Raw genomic sequence first — 21091 nt, 5'->3', positions numbered from 1 at the left:
TAAATGTGATGTTGAAATGGAACCATGTCTGATATTGTTTTGTAGGCCTTAAACAACAATGTGTATAAGAATGTCTCGCCCTACGGCTCCCTGAACAACATCGTGGATGGACTCAACTCCCTGACGGACCATTTTTCAGACCTTTCCCTTTCTTCAGAGCCACGAAAACCCAACAAAAGACCCCCGCCCAACTACTTGTGCCACCTGTGCTTCAACAAGGGCCATTACATCAAGGACTGCCCTCAGGTGAGACTCAAAACACACATTTATTATAACTACGATTCTTAAGAAAAGGTTGGGGCGCTGTGTAAAGTGTAAATAAATGGTGCTCTTGGAGACTACAGACTACCGTCCTGGATCTTTTTGTCACATTTTAAGTTTCTTGATCTGGATTGTAGTGTGGCCAGTTCAGCACTTGGACTTTTCTATTGTGACGCCATGCCGTTGGAATAGAAGCAGTGTGTGTTTTAATATTATGTTATCTTTCTGAAATATGCAACGCCTTCTCTGAAAAGAGATCATTTGAATGGGAGCATATGTTTCTCTAAAACCTTGATGGCATTGATGTTGCCTTTTCAGATGTTCAAGTTACCAGTTCCATAGGCAGAAATGGATCCCTATGCCATCACATATGTAGGCTTTTGAACTGAATGCTACTGAGTGGCATTTTAAAATTTTTATTGATCTGACCAGGGAACAGTTTTTCACATTGTCTCACTCCATTTTAAGTCAACTTTGGTCCTAAAAAGATGGCATCATTTATGCTAACATTTACTGTATGTTTACATATGGCTTCTTCTTGACATGAAAGAGGCTTGACTGACATTTGAGGATGACACAGTGGACTGCACTGACAACGATTTCTGAGCCATGCAGTGAATTCCATAACAGAGTCATTCCTGTTTTAAATGCAGTGTTGCCTGAGGACCTGCAGATCCAGTATTGATTTTCAGTTATGAATCTTACACAAAGAGACTCTGAGCCTTTGATGATATTCTGTAAATTATTAAATAACATCAGTGAACATTATTGTAAAATTATTCCACAATTATTGTATTGATTGCTGCATCTCTGGCTTTACTTCTGGGTGACTATCTCTCCAAGGTGCTCTTTAGTTTAGATTTTTTGACATCCAATCCTCATACTGAGGTGTTGCCAGGTAGCTTAATTGGTGGTAGCACGTTTCTCCAGATTCTTTACTTTTAATATCACACACTTTACAAAACCTTTTTTGCAAATTTCAAGATAAGCTAATATTAAATTGTCTCAGTTTCTGCATTTAGCAAGTTTTCTGTGTTTTATTGTTAATAAGATATTGGTCAATGAGATTTGCAGATCATTGTATTTTATTTACATTTTGCACAGCCCCTCAACAATTGTGGGATTGATGTTGTTCATAATCTCGTCTTCAGATGATACAAATGGTGTTTTGTTAATTTCTCTATCTGTAGATTTACATATTTTGCATAATTAAATTAGAAATCCTATGTTTTAGATTACAAAGAAGTCATTGCATGTGACTCCTGTGTGTTTTCATATAGTTAAAAAAAGCGAATGATAGTTCTAAAAACTATACTTGCTCCATTAGTCCACGTCTTTCTCCGTCTGTCTGCCCCTCTCTCTCTCTTTTAGGACCTGGTGTGACCTACTTGTTAAACAGGCTGGCCTCTGTCTTCTGTAGTCATGTGTGTGTATATGCGTGCTTGTGTGCATCTTAACTCTGAAAGTATTACACAACAAAAATGACATGTTTCAGACATAACAAATAAACTATTTGGACTTTGTCAAAGTTTTAAGGCAGAGGTCTAACTGTATTTGCATTGGCTCATTGTTTGCTGGTGAGTTTAAAGCAGCATAAGCATGAACAAATTCTACAGGTCTCTTATTAGATGCTAAAGATATGAGTCCACAAAATCGAACTCCTCCCTGCAGTTTTCTGATGATTGAGCATGTTAGGATGCAGTTTTTGTGAGGCACGACAAGCCAAATCAACCATCAGGTTTGGCCTGGAAGTTAAGTGTGAGTAATGGGAACCCCGATGTTTTCATCACCTCAAAATCTGAGCTCATGTTGGAAGGCACCAGAAGAATTTTAGTTTTCAGGTGATCTCTGCAAATTTGCTTTAAATGTTAGATTTGTAGATGTTGGTATAATAGAAGGGAGCAATGTGTTTTAGCCTTGAAATATCAAAGCCACTTTCATAAAAATGTACTGTACACATAATTTAACCTCATCTACTCTCTCAACTGGTCCTTGGAGCAGTGTAGAGGATACTCCACGACTAATAAATGATCCAAAAATTCACCAAAGTAGTGAGGTGACTTAGTGCAGGGGACCAGGCCTCTAGATCTTTGTACAGCTGCAACTGGAACTTTATTTATAAAGCACTTTAAAAACAGCAGTGTTGAAGTATTACAATGACCCAACATTAAAACCTCTTAAACTAAATAGTATTGAAAGACATTCAAAATTTTAAATACATTTAAATTAAACAATTAAAATAAAATAAAATCGGAGCAACATAAAATCAGATCAAAGTAAAAAAAAATGTCAACATATCATTCTGTGCTACAGGCCAAGGTGAACAGATGGGTTTTAAGAAGAGATTTAAAAACAGATATAGAGGAGCCCTTGGTGTTGTCTGATACTGATGGATGGATGTAAGGGCTGGTGTAAACATTGTGAGAAAGGCTTAAGCACTTAGTAATAGTGATGGCCAATGCTTAGGTCCAAAAACAAGTGGTTGGAATTGTATTTCCATACAGATGGTAAGTGAACTCGATTCAAGCTCTTGATTTTGATTGCAAAAACAAAAAATGCCAACACATTTGCTATTTAGCTGAAAGTGAACAAGACTGCATTGTGTTTTCAGAGGACAGAGAAACTGGCTTTATTGTGTTTACCTGTGATGAAGAGTGCAAGATTCAGAAGTTATTGTACAAAACCTAAAGGAAAAAAAAAGAAACAAAATCATTGATTTTGATTGATTGAACAAAGAAACAGGAAACATTTTAAGTATTATTTTTCTTTTTCCTCCTTTAAGTACTTTTTTATTCTCATAAAGAACACTAGTGAGTAAACATTTTATGAAACTGAAACTTTTAAAAAATCTGCTCTTCCTATCAAACTTTTTTACAGCTTTGAGACACTGCTGTAGGTTATGCAAAAGAAAAAAAATGCCAAGAATCTCTTGGCAGCCTTACTTTATCCTGTAATGTGTGGCTGATGACAGACTGGACCCCACATGGACTCCCTTCTTTTTTTAAAATGGTTGTACACAAAATTTTGGACAGATGCTAGGTATTTAGCGGGCTAAAATTAGTAAATATCTCTGCAATACAAAACATAGATGTCCTTTAACAGCTAGAGTGATATATAGTAATGTCAGTAATTTAGCTAACATTTTTCAAATTATAATTCTGAGCCAAAATATTGTGTAGAAAAAGAAGGCTCCAGTTGGTATTACTTTACTTATTCTTCCATAGCAGAGAAAAAAAATATTACTATTATATAGAGCTACCAACATTGTGTATATGTTCAGTAATTATAGAATAAGTTTGTTGGAGTTAATTAAAAAGAACTATGTTATGAAACTCCTGTGGTGTCATTGTGGTGTAATATAGCACCTTGTAAAGGCAAGTTTCATGGCTGGGACTGTAGCCTGGAAGTTATCTGATTTCATAAGAGGAACACTTGTGGGCACTTTCCTGTGGAATTGCAGAATTTTTACTTGATAATTTACATGACTTAATAATATCTCCTTTCTCTGTCTTTCTGTTTTGCCTCCTCCCTCTCTTCTCTCCCTTTCTCTGGGTGACTTGCTATAGCCGAATCCTAAACCTAATTTTTTTTTTTTGCATGGAATGGTAATGAGGAGCAGATGTGAGATTAAAATGCTTTGACTTGCTTTATGATATATGATGACTGGTCTCGGGAGGTCTGTAAAAGACCCGTGTATTGATGAAATATCTCCTGGACAGCTCCACACTGTAGTGTGTGGGAATTAGATCATCTACTTACAACTCTAATGGGAATTTGGGTTTATAGTATATCATGCAACATGTAACTTTTGCCTTTGTTCTTCCTTTAAGTAATTCTGTGACTGTCAATATAAACATCAGCTGAATAATAGTGATACTCACCAGTGGAGCAGGTGTAAATTTAGTTATATAAATTTGAGTGTGCTTATTTCTTATCCTATACAAGTGTATTTCCCGCCCCATATTCCTTCTTCTTTCAACTTCACAGTACTGCTTTAGAATGAAAAGAATAGATTGCTGTAATATGTTGCCTGACAAGCAACAGCTTCAACTGCATCTTGCGACAGATTTAAGAACTCTTCTGTGTATGTCAAAATCACCCTCAGACGTCCTCTGGTTTGTATTTCAGCTGTTCATTAAACTGCCAACAGTAACTCAAAAAGCAGCAAAGCCTCCAAACAGGCTCTGCACCTACACAGTTCAACACTGTCTCAGTTATTTAGGTCTCTCCTGGGCTTTTTCTCCATCAAATTACCTTCCATTTGTTCTGCATCACTTACACTACTGCCAAGTCACCTGTTATTGAATGCTTGGCCAGGGATAGTTCATCCTCACTTAACCAGCTGAAGACCCGAACAACATTTTAAACACAACTTGCAATAAAAAAAATCAGTTTTTAACGGCATGGGAAGGTTCAGCCTATTTAGACTTGTTATAGTTTCCAAGCATTTTTTTTCTCATCCTAACTGACTCTGTTTCACAATTTGGAGTTTAGTGTATAGTATACCCTGTCCAGAGATGCTTTGCCAATAAATACAGGGAACTCCGGCGTTACAGAGTGTTGCTAAGTTTGTCATCCTGGTCCAGCATGGATGATCCCAATCTGATAAAAGTTTCATGTTTTACTTCAGCTTAACTATAGACTCTTATCACAGAATTTATCAAAGAGTAACAGTCAGAAATTGAAGTGCAGTTGATTTACACTGATTACTCTATCCTCTCTTTTTTTGCTTGGTAAATACAAATTACACCATTAAATAGCCAAGGCTGTCATCATAGTAGTGCATAATTGAGTAAATGGAAGATCTTTTTGTTCTGACGTGTTAATATTGGAGAGAGATAGAGCAGGCCTGCGGCTGTACTGAGAGAATTATTTTTCAGGGAACTCTTGTAGTTGAGTGAAAGCCACAGGCTTGCCAGCAGCTGCCCAGTGCTCCCTGTCATGGGGACAGAGGTGTTATGTAAACTGCCTTTTATTCGGAAAATGAGGTCGCTCCCTCTAGTATGAGCAGAATGCCTCTGACTGCCACGCTTTGGCCTCTTTCCAAGATGTCTTCCACTTGCACTCATGATTTGGTTTTGTTCAGAGCAGTAATCCTCCCAACAGCTGGCTACACCTCTGATTTGACTGATCAGACTGTTGCATTAAATGACATCTTGCTATGTGTCTCTGTATAAAGATTAACTCATGGAAAATGTCTTTGCCGAAGTGCAGGTTTGTGGGTATGTGGGGGTGGCTGCCTCTGCTGTGCAAGTTTTGTGTGTGTGTGTTTTTGAGATGGGATGTACTCCTGAGCTGCAATGTCACATTCCTGCTTGAGTTCAATCCTTCAGAATGATGTATCCCTGGCTATGTTCCCTGGCTAATTTCTGATTTTATCTGCTACCAAAACGATACGATTAGTCACATAATTAAAGTGGACTCTTTTATTTTTAATCAAGGCTGGCATCAGCACCATATATTACAAAGCAATGGGATCATCTTTTGAGATATTGATTTTAAAAAAAGGCAATAAAAATTAACAACAACACAAACATCTAAAGACACAAAACATAATTCCTTTAAATCCATTTGTTTCTGTAGAAATAAATGTTTTAACATGCATCTTGAAACAAATAAACAAAAAACCCTTTAAAAGCACTCATGAAGTTAACAGAACTTTAAAATAAATATTTAAATTAAGGTACTTTACAGATTTTCCATTGCATGCTGTGGCTCAGCTCAATCTGACCCTTTGTTACTTTTTTTTTCCTCTGAAGATAGCATCTCAATGTGGATGAGATCAGTTGTTTATCGTTGTTTTATTGTGTGAAGCTGTGGTCACTTAGAGACAAGACACAAAACTTCTCAGTGGTCATTACATTGTGTTCATTTGAGACCAGCTGTGATACATACATGTCTGACATCTTTTCAGAATGAGTGCAACATCTATGCATATTGGACATCCTTGTAATTGGTTGCCCACAGATTTGTAAACTTCACGCAAAGATTTGCAAAGAGCTTTTCTCTTAATGGAAGAAGAAAGTATGTTTGTGGGACTTTTGCTGTATTGTATAGATGTTGCGTCTTCAGGTGAGAATGTTCTCTAATTCGTCAGAGGTTTGCACACACATCAATGGTTAGTAGTGGCTCAGCTTGCTTGGATTCTTCTGTGGTATTAGTAAAGAAATATCTATCACAAAGTCTTGGAAACAACAAATAGTGAAAGAAAATATGAGTTGAGTCTACTGAGCTGGGCTGAGACAAGCCAAACAACACCTTATATAGGAAAAGGACCATATTTGTGGGACCAATGGTGGTACTGTAGCATTCAATGTTAGATAGTGTTGATATAAAATATGATCCATGATCAACAAGCATTGCTGTGGGCAGGACTTTGCTTAAGACTACCACAGTTAAGCAACTCCAAATAGCTTGTGAATAATTCAGAACGAGGTTGCGCTTTCACTTGGACAAGAGTCTTTCTGAGAATGAGAGGATTTTGGAGAAGAATCTTTGGATTGGTCAAAATTCCTGGAGACCACAACTCTTAAAGTAGCATTATGTAACTTTCTGACCTTAAAAATATGTGTTTGTGACTCGTTTTGATGACACAGCGACATTTATTATGTGCATTCTTGGAAACTTTGTTGCCCAGCATTGCGAGGCTGTGAAATCGCACTTCACACCCACACTGCAGCACTTTACAGCAGTATTTTGCTTTATGGCACTCTTTCGCACACCAGCAACTGGATATCAACACACTGGCTGTTTTGAACGTGCATCATGGCTAATTTATCAAAATAATACAAGAGGACATTATCAGAGGATGACAGGAAAAGTCAACTTTGGACTGACTTTTGCTGTCTGGAGGGGACTCAGAGTAGATGCAAAATGGATGCTAAACTAGCCATTCATAGGGGGTGCCTCTCTAAGAAAATCTGCTAAAGTCTCTTTAAAAAAGAGAAAAATTTGACAGACCCCTACGTTTTTAAGCATAACACCAAAGCAGGATATCATTATTTGGTAAATATGCCCATTACCTGTAAAGGTAAAGATGCCTACGCACTCCCCCATTGTTAGCTGAGGCTACATTGCTAATGTAGCCTCAGCTACATTAGCACACTACATTGTAGTGTGTGGGGATTAGTAATGCAAACTAATGTTGCTTGTATGAGTAATTCCATGTTTTTAGCAGTTGTTAAAGCAGCAATTCGATACATTCCCCAGAAACATCAAAACAAAGTACTGTTAGCTCGTGTCACATGCCTAATGCTAACACAACACAGACATCTAGGGGAGTCTATATATCACGTGAGGCTTAGACTTATGTCTTCTTAGTGCCTCAACTTTCAGCTTCAGGCCGCAAAGCCAACTTTGGACCTTTTGCCAGACCTGGAAGCCTGGAATTGGTCCAACTTTCTGGTTGGTAGGTGACTGCTTTTCCTCCTAAGCAAAGCCGCCTTAAGCTAATAAGCTTTTTAGGAAAGGTGACAAACTCTTCACAACCAAAACTCCAAGACAAAAACAAAGTGCTGCGGTCTGACAAGTGGTGGTGCATCACTTGTTACTTGTAGTGCAAAACTTTTAAAATGGTTGCAATGGTTAAAATGCACACTTTGCTGGGGTGCACTGTGTGGAGAACATGACCATGCAAGGTGAGACTTAAGGCGATAACACATTGTGATAAAACTGCAGATAAGCCAGAAAACATGGAAACAGATGCTATGGGCCCTTCAACCTCAGACTCATCAGACTGATCTTCATTAAGCAATTTCTGCCAATGAGACAGTATATGAAAGTGTCAGTAAACAGCCAGAGCATTTGCAACCATTGTGCAAGTATTGGTAAAAGTTCTTCCTAGAGGTCTTCATACAGGTCTGCTGACCTGTATGATGTTTTCTGGTCACTCTAATCGCATGAATACATACATGTTGTAAGTAAGCAGTGACTGCTAACCTAATTTCTGCTTCACGTGTTTCCTCTATTGTACTCTTTACAGCCACTACTCTGCACCTCCTCAACATTTCCAGCTAGGAAAGTGCATCTCCAGCAGAAAATCGCCTGCTGTGGTGTGTTTGTATGAACAGCAATGGCAAAAAGCAATTGCCGAGCACAAAACATAATCAGGGAAAAACAGTCAGAGGGCAACCAGCATCCCATCCTTTTAAAGCTTTGCATAAATTCTCACAGATTACACATACAGGATATACATGTAACACGTTAATTTGTGAGCTTAATTGAACAGAGCCAGGCTAATTGTTTAACCTTCTTTCTGGTCTTTGTTGCTTCACAATCAACAAAAAGATGTGTGGTGTTTGTCATTCCTTTCAAGTAACTCTGCAGGAAAGTCAAGGCATGTTTTCCAAAAATGTCAGCTTTTTGCAAAAAGGATCATTGTGGCAATGAATTGAACTACCCATGAGCTGCTGTTTCTTATGCAAGGCTTCATTTTTTTGGTTTGCATAACCTGCATAATTAAAGGGGAAAAAACAGTTGATGACTTACAGATTTTTTTCTTTAATTTCCTGCTATGAAACAGATTTATTATACATGTATTAAAGCAATGACCACACTTAGATACAAAGTGCTCTATATGAATCCATCTGCACAAAATAATAGGAATAGCGTATAGAAAAGACGATCCAGGCCAGCAGCATCGCAGCTACTGTATTGATCAGAAACACATGGAGCCCATTGATTCACATACAGAGCCTTCTTTATTGTGCCAGTATAATAAACCTTTTGTTCGAATTGTTATGGTATCAGTGGAATGTGTGGACGCAGAATAAAGCATTAATTTAAAAGTTTATTATTTTTTAATTATCCACCAGCTATGTCTGTAGTGATATCTGACTTTGGATATTTCCTGCACAATGTTTGTAATGAACTGAACCAAAATGTGACACATATGTTAATTGGATCACTCAAGTTACCAAAGTCTGCTGAATGAATGAGGATGACTTTCACTTTAAAAAGTAAACATGCTGACATATCCCCTCCTCCCCACCCGTCAGTCAAGCCTGTGCTATTTGGCCGTTACTGAACCTCCCTTAGCACACATTTGATGTGTATCTGTGACCATATGCCAATTACTGTGATAGTCATCACACCTTGCGTGGTGTTAATTTCAGCAGCAGTCTGTCTTTTATGGCAAATGGTCACCATAATCTCCCATAACAGCATCAGCGTTAGCTGTGAAGTCAGACCCTCACCCACCCCACCCACCACCCACCACATTCACACCAGATGCAAATCACAAAGCAAGTGTTGCCAAAATGTGTGTTTTTCCTTCAGTCATGGTGATAAACTTCATGACCTGCCATTACTGTCTACCATAACAAACATCAACAGTTGTTTTTCTCACAAAACATATTTACTTTTAAAGTCTGTGTTTGCCTTTGACTGAGCGGTGATCCAAATCTAAATCCCAATTTCCAAACTGGCTGGCAGTCATGCTGGAATGATTGTGCAATGACTTTGTTTTAATGCTTCAGCTGGTTTATGTGTTAAGGCACTGGGTGTTGTGTAGGGGAGGGATAATGTGTCAGATACACACTTTAAGTTTATAATTTACCAGTGTTATATCACTGCACAACACTATCTGTGAGCTCCACTGTACTAACAGAAGAATTTTAAAACTTGTGTGTGCCCATCCAACCTCTTGCTTTACGATATTAAAGCTGAATTAGATTTAATTCTGTTGCTCAGTTTCACTCTTTCTCTATTTCATTCTTTGTATTAGCTCGCTAAGGGGCAAAAAACATATATAACTTTAAATGCTTTATCCGCGTTAACTGTAATTTATTTAGCCATTAAACAAGTATGTTGGTAACTTTTTTTTTTATTATTTATCTATCAGTCTCAAATAAGTATTTGCAAAGGGAAGTTAGGCTACCACATGCACATCTGGAAGGCAGAGTGTTCCCATGCTGATGTTTCAGCAGTAACAGTTAATCAGGCTATGTTGGCTTTGTTCGTGGCTAATAAAACAAGCTAAACCTGTCCTTTTCACTTCATTCAACTCATACTTTAGTTAACCTGAGTGTAGCTTCCTGTAAAATTCCAATTTTCCAGTCAATAAGAAAAATTCTTGCATAATCTAAAATTTAGTGTTCCCGTGTGTGGCTTTCATCTCACCTTCAGAGCAGTTCTGCATCAAACGTCTAGCTAAACATTCGTCATTTTTTTTGTAGTGGAAACATGCAGCTAAATGTCTTAACTGGCTTGCAAGCCTTCTTTGATAGTATGTCTTGTGCTGATTATTGTATAGTTTGATGGATTATGCAGGCTTAATGTAGCTGGGGACGTATGCTGTCCCCCTGGAGGCTAATGTTCCTGGAAAGAAACAGTATATAGATTCTACATATGTCCTCTAGCTTTTTTAAGCTCTGTTTAACCACCTTTTGCCTTCATTGAGAGACATGCATAATAAAATTTGCATTTATATTTAATCTATCTCCGACAGCAGTTATTTATTTATTTTTTATTTCTCCTTACACATCCCGTTTGTTAATCCTATCAATAACCCATTTTTCAAAACCACAATCACACTTCAACATTTGTCGTGAGAATGCTTCACATTTTACCCCCATGATCTCTATGCCCTCAGACCAGTTCTGACATGGCTGCCATTATTTGCTGTGGCAGGCAGGCATTTTGGATGTGTCACTGTCATGTCACTCAGTGCAACTGAGTCTGTTTTGTCTTAGATACAGAGGACACAGTCTGAGAGAGTGAGCATGGCACAAGAGCTGGGAGACAGTGGAGCAGTGGAAGGGCAGTGAGGGCACTTCCCCTGAAAGGAAATCAAAGTTAAAAGAATGATAAAAGTGTGGTTTCCTGCCAGCTGGTTTGTGTTCTGTACAGAAATCCCATTCTTCCTCTCCATTTTTGCTGAGACAACAATCACACCACTTCCTGTTTTGTTAACCGTGACACTGAGAGCTTCGTCTCTGGGAGGCAACATGCTGTTAAATTAAGCACAATGTGGTCATTGTACCTGTGAAATTACTGGTGAAATGCGGAAAAATGTTAGTAGAATCTCTGAATTTACCGTGAACAGATGATCTTCTTCTCTCTTCTCTGCCTAATGACTTATTATCTGCTTGGCGAAATGATCCATCTGTTGTCACATGGATGAATTTTGTACATCCTACTATCTTTTAAGTCCATCTCTGATAAAACTCTCAAACTTAGAGCGTATTGTCTAAATTACGCTAGATTACCCTATTAGCTTAATTTGAGCTAGAGTTAGTCTCTTATGTAATTTATTGTTATGTAAACATTTTTCCAGTCACATTGCTAAGCCATCACTGTAAAATTCAAGCAGGAGTTAATACAAATAAACAAATAAATAAATAAAGCATGCACTAGCTAATCATTTTGGTTTATGTTTTGTTTTTTTACAGCATGAATTAAGCCAGTTCACTCATTTTAGATTACCTCAGTATTTTAATATCCCCCCAAAATTCTTGACTATTTCACATCTACATCCTAAACCCCTGTAGTAGAGGGTAATGGCATCGGTCAGCAGCTCTCTGCTGAGGCCTCAGGAACTACAACAAGATGGTTTGCTTATTTTGAAGGGTGAGAAGGGTCAAAGTTTTTCACTACAGCACACCTGGTTCAGAAAGCTCTGTCAGCTCATATCATACCAGAGAACACATTTCTTGGCCTTCCTTCAACATTCATCTCTAGGATAAATCTAGTTTTTTTTTTATCTATGCATCTCATTATGATGCACTTTAGAGAACTGTTTTCATTAATTTATTATGCAGTAAAAGTTATGATGGTTATATTTATTGGTCTGACAGCATTTGTTCTTCATTTGTTCTTCTGGTCTTTTTTAATCTCTTGGACTATCTGCTGTGTTTATGCTGGAAACTGTAATGGTCATAATGTTTTAGGATGCTCTACAGACCAAATAAGCGCAGAATTAACTAATTAATTAAGTGGGATTTACTAATAATTATAAGAAATTTCCACACCCCAACAGTTACTGTAACCTTATCTCTCTCTACTTTCTACTCATTAGGAAGATGAGTGAGGTAGAGGGTGAAAAAGATTAACAAACGTACTGAACACTAAATCACCAGAGTGATATATCAGTGTCAGACTAGCAAGTGATTTGCGTGCTTATCTCCGCTAGTTGATCGGTATTTGGGTGAACTAATTGCCCCTTGTAGCAGCACCAATTCTTGTCACATGGAAACAACCGAGTCCCTTTCGTGATGCATGACCAGAGTGAGAGCGGGGACGGACAAGCAGACAGACAGACTGAAAGCGAATCTGCGAGTGCTGGCACCCTGGACTGGAGTTAATGTCAAGAGATCAGGGACTGACACTGCGGGCTTTGTGTTACGCTTGAATGGGCACCTTAGGGAGAGACTGTGGTTCTCAATGAGCACCATTGGGGAAAGCGCTAGTGGTGGGAATGGAGTCTGGTAATTAAGGCACTCATTGTATGTCTGTAGGATATGCTAGACAGAGAGGTCAAGAAGGCAGGCTTGTATTGTTCCCTCAGCAGGGTCCTCACTGCATCACGGTGGTGCATCACACTAGAGTGTGTTTGGACAGTGTCTTAGATCTTACATAGAGAAAAAAAAGAATTACAACAACAAACCACACAGATGGGCTAATATAGTCTCTGCATGCACATGTCAACATGTAGACTAGGGGCCTCTTCTATGGTTTTGTAATAGTTTTTTCTTTCTCCTTCATATTTGGTTATGTTGACGTCCTCTTCTGGCCACCTACCAAAGAGCTCTAACATCTCAGGAGTCAGGGTGGTGTTAGATATTATTTGTTATTAGTTTTGCACAAGTTGAAATCAACACAAATTAGAAAATAAGAATGGAAATTAGAAGGGAAAAGGCCACAGAAAACTATCAAGAATATGTGAAGCACCTCATTCTTTAAAGTCCCCCATTCGGCTCAGTCTTTTCTGATTGGTCAGCTGTGTTATCAGGTGTGTGAACTGGCTTTATTTAGGTGTGTCAAACTAGCCGCTGGGCAAGTGTTATGCAAATGTGTTGCACTGTGATGGGCTGTAGATAAGCAAAAGGAGAAAAACCTGGAGTAAAACTGGGCTGTTTCAGTCTGGAACAGCATGTTCTCGGGGAGATAATTTTTTTGGGTGTGTAAACTTTTTGTATTAGGAAAAAGATTACATCACACTCTGCTTGAAATCAACTGTGAGTGAATTTAAAAGTACCTAAACTAATATAAATTTAGACAAACATGAATGTGGACAAATACTTTGTATAAATCCGACATTTGTCTTAAGAGTTAAATAAATACAAAAGTACAATAAAGTGAAGTTTGTGTGCTGGAATGTATCAGTACAAGAAATAAAATTGAAATATGGGTCCAGTGAGTGAAAATAAGTATTGTGGCTGTCCTTGTACTTACTTGAAAAGTTATTCATAATTCATATCAAAACTTTTTCTGTTTCCTCTTTATACTCATATGCACTTCCCTGTAGTGTGTCGAGAAGTTTCTGGCAGGGATGAGGACTGGGGGGGAGGTGCTCCATGGGAATGTTTTTACAGGATGACCCCTGATCTTCCTTCCAGTCGCAGCAAGAGGCTCTAAAGGCCTTGCATCTGTCTCTGCTCTAACACTCAGTCAGGTTACCAAAGACAGTGACTGAGAGCGAGTAGAGCCGGCATTGTAAACAGATAAGGCTTATCAGGGATGCTGGGGACATGCTGTATCAGACATATTTTCTCTTTCATAATGCCCTAGCTGATAGAAGACTATCATCACTGTGAGTAACTGCTTTGACTCCCACTTGTCAAGATATTTTATTTTTGAGGAGTTAAACACAGAAGGAGCCTTGCAATAGGAGATCATTGAGAAACCAGATAGGGCCATAGGTCCAATATAGATTGGACACTGAGATTAGCAACACACATGCATTCTGAAAGCAAAGTGACTGTCAGAAATACCCATCTACATACAAAGAGCTTCTGATGGTACATGCACACACAGACAGCAGCTACATGAATGTTATGTGGCAAATGTCAGTGTTTTGTGCACATCTGTATGCCACTCAACCTGCCCTTGTCATTCGCTGGACTGCATGGTAACCAGACGCTGCTTTGCAGCTGCACAGCTTGTTGGGACTAATGGGACTGTGGTTATGTCCAAGGTTATGAGAGGGCAAGGGGGAGAAATTCTCACCCACAGCCTCACTTAGTATTAGCCCTTAACGGCCAGTAAGGGTAGGAGTATGGGTAACTTATCCTGGAAAAAACTGCTTCCATGTCAAACTGGTGTGTTGATGGAAATGAGCTTCTGGGTTCAACAAAGACACATTTTAGAACCCTTTTGGTCTTTACATGTGTTTTTAAAACAACTTTAAGCAGGAAAATGTCATTGTTATGAGTGAAAACACCCACACACTCGATTCTCGGGGGTGTCCATCAGTCATCTGAGAGCATGATATTGAGATCCATGGCTGATTAGGAAAGCTGGGTTGTGGAAATCTAGGAATCTGGGAATTGGGTTTTGGCAAAGAGTATGCTGGTCTGGTGCTATGCCCATGCAGCTGTCTTAGACGCAGATGACGGAGTTTTGTTACTGAGGAGAAAAATCTGGTGTATACACTTTGTCAGTGGAGTGAGTATGTTGGTCAAAATCAAGGAGGAACTGTCATGGCATTGAAATTACCTGCGTACAACAGCACATAACACAAGATCTCCTCCAGTTTATCAAAACAAGCAGAAACAACAGGTCAACAAATTTAATTTGTGAGTTATAAAATCATTAAAGATGACTTAGCTGAGATAACTTTAATCTACATCAGCAGATGATTAGATTATACCGTCAGCTTTGCTTTGCGGAGTTATTAAAACTGCATTATTTCCCACATGAAGATGTTTTGTGATTCTTCTACTGAGTTAAGCCACTGGCTAAAAATATATCCATGCATTTCAGCTGATACCATACCACAATTTCTCAGTGGTCATTAATGACATTTATAAACAAAAATGCCTTTTTTTTGTATAGTTTCTGGCAAAGCTTCCCCACTCATCTTCATGACTGAAAGTTGTGGGATGTTTTATCTTTGGTACGGCTGTCTTGATTTACCTTTTAGTGATATCTCAGCATGTCAAAGAACAGACTAAACAGAAGTGATATGCCTGGTATCATTATATGGCTTCACTACAATCTGAGTAAAATATCTAAAAAATATATTTATTTAAAGTCATTACAGAAAGCAAGTTTGTGTGTGAACTCTGACCTGAGATCAGTATCTTTCAGCATAAACACACACACTCACACTGTGCACGTCACCAAACAGAGGCTGTTTCCTAGAATGAAGTATTTTGGTGTTTCCACAGAGCTGGAAATTGACTTGATTCTTTTTTAAACAACTAGAGTGGATGTCAGCTCAAAGTCCTCATCTGCATGTCACAGTTAGATTACAAACCCATCCATAAAGTGGTTCAATCCAGAATACCATAAGTGAAACTGTGTAACCCTGAGTGTCATTGCTTAGTTAAAAGTTTTACATCTTATTGAAACTTTACTCATGATATTTGTGGTACTGTTTGAGATCCATGTGGGTTTGTGATGCTTTCAGGAAATGTTGCCTGTTAAAACTGCAGTTTTCACATAGCTGTGGATTTGATTATATACTAAGATTGTTCTGGTTTCTTTCCAGTTACCATATTTTGCACTTTTTTCTGCATCTACCACTCGCTTTCTCTGCTTTGCTTCACACACACACACACACACACACTACACCTGAGAGAAAATAACAGCACAAATGCCAGCACAAGCCTTTTAAAAGCTTATTTAGATGTGGAAACAACTGGGATGTGCTATTGTGAGTAAACTGCTTTTTATAGTTTAATGAATGGTCAAGCATATAAGAATAGCTCAAATAAAGAGCTTCTAGAATATGAAACCTTTTTTAAGAATAGCACCCTGACCCACATGGATGCAGGGCAGATGCAGAGTGCTAGTCGAGCGCCTGACGACTGGGACTGTGGTGGGAAGTAACATCTAGTGAGCTTGCATACCATTTGATGACTAAAATTAGAAAACACACATACAGTGTTTATTCTTTGAGTATATTCATATCAATGCATGAAGACATGCTCATATTACAGATTTACGGTTTCCAGCATTGTACCGATTTTGAAGAATGCGTCACTCAGCTTGTTGAAAGAAGCACAGGAATGTCAGCTCTCTGCTTGTCAGCGTGTGAAATGAATGAGGTGCTATTTAAATGTATATCTAAATAGCTACACTAGTTGCCACAAGTTGAATAGCCTTGTATTCTTGAACATGGGATGACTGGATGTAAGAAGGGTACGTGATGGGTAGCAGTGTTTTGTGGATCTTTATGCACCAAAGCATAAAGCACAAGTTTATTAGCATAGCTAATAAACATAGCTAAGATTTGTGCCTTTTCTATGAAATTAGCTAAAGATTATGTAGTTCTGTCCTCTTCCTTGTAAGAAATTGCAGCTTTGCACTCATTCACACTGGTGTTTAGATGAAAGTGAGCTCCTAGGTTCAACAAGGACATATTTGAGTGCCCAGTGGGCTCACGTGCTTACAGATTTAAAATCTTATTTTCAGGGTCTGATAGAGCTGGTTTACATGCTTGATGTGCAAACAAATACAAACTTTATCTCCTGCTGTTGCTTTCTGTCTGAAACTTTCTGTTCCAGCTCTTTTAAGTCTCTCCTTGATGAAAGTGTTAGTGTGCTCCTATTGGTCAGCTGATTGATCATACAATATGTTTGCAGGAAAAAAAAAAAATCAAATTATTGTGTCAGTTAAATCAAAACCAGAGTTTTTAAATAGATGCCAACATGTCAGTCCAACTGAAATCTTAATAAATTAAGTGGGATTAAGAAGATAATGTGGCTGGGAGTTGAAATGCTCCTGGCACAAGCAGCTCTGCACATGCTCCACAGTTCCTATTCTTGCTTTGATCAGGAAATAACAGAAGATGCCGGTATTTGAAAATAACAACAAGGCATAATATGCATCTCATTTGTAATGAAAAAAAGGAAAGCATACAGCATGTACAAAATGTACAAAGTTGTAAAGCTAATAAATTCAGTAAATCATTAAACTTAACTGCATGTAAACATGCAGAGTGTGGGGGAGTATGAAGGAACTAATCATTATTTGTTAAAGACATGCCAAACTAGCCACTAGGCAGGCATTATGAAAAAGTGAGTTTAAAAAGTAACAGAAAAATATGCCTGGACTGCCAACATGAAGTTTAAGGAACTTTAGGACCTTCTGTGGAGAGAGTAACTTCTTTTGGTGCGACCTGCTTTTTACATTAAATAAATAAATAAATAAATAAATAAAACAATGTAACAAAGAATAAAAAAAAAACTTTGCCTGTTTGTAATTTGTTATGTTCTTAACCATGTTTCCCACCAACCCCCTGCTTCTTGTTTATTCTGGCACATGCATATCCAGTAATTGTCATATGATATGCATTTTCAGGAAGGTTAGTATCTTCAGAGTTGTCCTCTCACAGAATGCCTAGAAAGTTTTTGCGAGTTCAGGACTTTCTTTTTCTCCCCACGTGTTATCCCAGCTTATCATAGCTTTAAATAATAGGCCTGAGCCATCCAAGAAAATGTTTTACATCAGATATGAACTGAGTCACAGCTCAGTTTGACTCTGGACTGGGACCACCTTATTTTGTGAGCCCAACGTTTGGCTGTGTAGCGTATGGTTCAGGCAATGTTTTACATATGTGGTTTGAAAGTCTGGACAAAGAAACTAAAACAATGTTTGAGCACATTGTGTCTGCTGAGACAAAATATTGATAATAGATATATTGTCAAAAAGGTAATTGTAGTTGCCTTTTTTGTATTTTTTGGATGGGATTTTAATCGCCTGCACAATTTCTTTAACTTTGTGACTGTGCAACAAGCTTTGTCTGCAGGATAACACCATGCATATATTTGTATGCTTTCTGGTAAAACTGTCAAGTGTGTGATTGAGGTTGTTTGATGTACATGATATTTAATTCTGTGGTTTATATTTAGAGATAGCTGCACAAGATAAGAATGCCTATCTCAGCAGTTGTAGATGTGGAGCTGTGAAGCAATGAAAGCAGTGTGGTGTGATGTTTGCACAGTGTACACAAGCATCAAAGAGATTCAGTGTTTCAAGGCTCCATGAACAACATTTTGAGAGTTTAAGCTGAACTAAAAAACAACCAAACCGCATGATTAATAGATATGAGGTTACTGAAACACTACTATCAAAAGCTCAGGAAATATTTCCTTGTCATGCTTAAAGACAAGAATCAGACATGATTGATGCTTTGATCTTTTTGATGTTTCACAGAGGAGAGCCAGTTCTCAGGTTCAAACCACATCCAGGTTTTTTTCCTCTCACGCCCTGTAGGATTCATCAGACCGCCAAGACTAGCACGCTAACTGAAACCACATTAAAGCAATTAGAAGCCTTATCAGAAATACCACGCTTAATGAACAAACCAAACAAAAACTCTAAAAGACTTAAAGCTAACATTGTGGACTGAGCTCCATCCGCTGTATCTGCTAATCTGTCTCTTTCTGAACTTTAGCCAAACTAAATACAGATGCTGATATGAGGACACAAGAACAGATGCAGATACACTCGTTCACGCTTACGGGCACATGGAAATGCTATACACACGGGCTCGGGGTTTGGCGTTCTTGTGCTGCTTTCTGAGTGATGTCCTGGGGGATGCGGACAGGCAGAGCGGGGCCTGAGCTCCTCCGCTCCTCCTTTGTTTACACTGATGGTTTCCAGATGCTGGCTAGTGATTGGAGCTCTACGGAACGCTGGGGAGCAGCCCAGCAGTGTAAGGCATCTCTAGCTTGGATACTTTAAAAACATGGCTTTGCTTAGTAATGACTCTCCGACTGTTTCCAAAAGCTGAGAGTTTTTTCTTTCTTACTTTTTTTTTCTTTCTTTTAATTATTATAAATTAAGATCCCAAAAGTGTCACATGATTTGTCCTCATTTCCTGGGGCAACACATACAAAACACAATGACGTCTCAGGTCATTAAATGGAATTATTAGTCGCAAAATGCAGACTTGGATTAATTTCATCTGACTGTAATTAACATATTTGCTTAACAAAGTAATTTGAATGCATGTTTCTTTAAAGCAAGCACAAACCAAGCCTTTACTCTGATGCTGATTGCAAAGGAAAAATTTTCACCCTATAATTTCTCTAAGCTTGTTTTTCTGTGGCAGCCAGAGTATATTGTCTGTCTACTTTACCCAGCCCTGTTCAGGGGAGATTGTCTTCATAAACACAGATGCATTGTGCTTTAGTGAGGGCAAATTTATCACTTAAACGGCACACCTGTTCCTCTCGTCACTCTCAGTCTCAACCACTTTTCCTTACAGGCATTATAAAGAGACAGCTGCACCAGCAAAGGAGCAGACCAGAGAGAGGGAGGTGAGAAAGATTGCGGGGAAAAGAGAGCGAGATGCACAGAAAACAGGGGCTGTATTTAGAGCTTGTAGTGCATGGTGGGATTGATAAATAGTCCCCATGATGCACCTGGCTGAGGTTCTGGCACAAAATCACGTCTGTTTACCCTTTGCGGCGGAAACAGCTAATAAAAAAATGCTTGTTCTGTGTGCAATGGGACACAGCTGAGGTCACAGTGTCATTCTTGTGAGAGACTTGAAGCGGTGGCCATCTGCATGCCCTCTCTTGGCCCTCAGTTCTGACTGACAGGCATTTTCAGCTCTTTTTCTATAGTTGCTGTGATGTCAGATGACAAGGTTACTGATGGTTTTACTAAAAAACTGAAAAAAAAAATCCTAATGAGTCCTTATGAATAACAGCACTCAATCATTGTTTTTTCTGGCTAATTTACTTTTCTAGCAGAATAGGAGCACTACATAACATAGTGATTTGGAAATGCATGTGAATATATTGATCATTTTTGTCACATAAATGGCCTTGACTTAGTCAACCAAAGCCAAGCAGTGTGCAACAGTAAAAATAGTTTTGTTAGGTCATTTGGGCCAAATCATTCTTGATAATATAAATATTATTCTTTATTCTTAGATTTGTGTATTGCTAAATTGACATATTAATGCCAGACCAGACAAGGGGGGTGGGGGAAAAGAAAGGGGAGAGTAAACAGAAGAGAAAAAGAGAGCAGAAAAAAGACATTCCCTATTTAATCTAGACAGGAGAGACCAGAGAACCAGCTGCTACACCTGTAAGGAAACAGAAAATTACCTGCATCGTGCAAGAAAACAAAGCTGACCATCATCGGGAGCAACAAAAATATCAGCAACACAAAGAAAAAGCATGAACATAACTGTAGTTCTTGAAGATTAAACCCACGAGACAATAAAAGTGACTGTATCAGCATGCAGGTTAGTAAATGTGGGGGCAAAATAACAGGCATGAATGGTGATCGAGCAAATACAATTAAGTCACTTCAAAGATCAGAGGTAGACCAGAGGACCCCCAGGACCCAAGAGACCAGCTGCCACCCCAGAGCATGAATCTCAGCCAGCTACCCACAGAGTCAACCATGTATCCACCCAGAGAGCAGCAGTCTAAAGCCCCGGCCAGAGTCCCCCGCTGCCATGAAGCACAGGTGCCCAGGGACAGCAGCCTACAGCTCCCCCAGGGGCTGCCCACCCAGAGGCAGACAGAGCTCAGGGCCCCAGAAGCATAAGAGCAACCCAACATACCTCCCCAATGCCCTGGAGGATCAGGTCCCCCTGGACGGCCGCCGATCATGAGCCAGCACCAACCCCGATGAGGGGCAAATTATTAATGCAAAACATTCTTGCTCTTGACTTTGTGGTCTGACAAACAACCCGAGGCCC

General features: G+C 38.9%; 1 protein-coding gene across 1 annotated transcript in view; it reads left to right on the top strand.

Moving 5' to 3' along the window:
• Window positions 1-21091, top strand: part of zcchc24 (zinc finger, CCHC domain containing 24) — a 39700-nt gene that overhangs the window by 3634 nt on the left and 14975 nt on the right. The window contains exon 2 of the mRNA XM_042009735.1: window positions 46-246. Coding sequence (XP_041865669.1) covers window positions 46-246 — 201 coding nt within the window. The remainder of the gene's footprint in view (window positions 1-45; window positions 247-21091) is intronic.

Source organism: Melanotaenia boesemani, chromosome 16, assembly GCF_017639745.1.
Source record: "Melanotaenia boesemani isolate fMelBoe1 chromosome 16, fMelBoe1.pri, whole genome shotgun sequence".
Classification (NCBI taxonomy): Eukaryota; Metazoa; Chordata; class Actinopteri; order Atheriniformes; family Melanotaeniidae; genus Melanotaenia; species Melanotaenia boesemani.
This window is presented reverse-complemented; position numbering and strand designations above follow the sequence as displayed.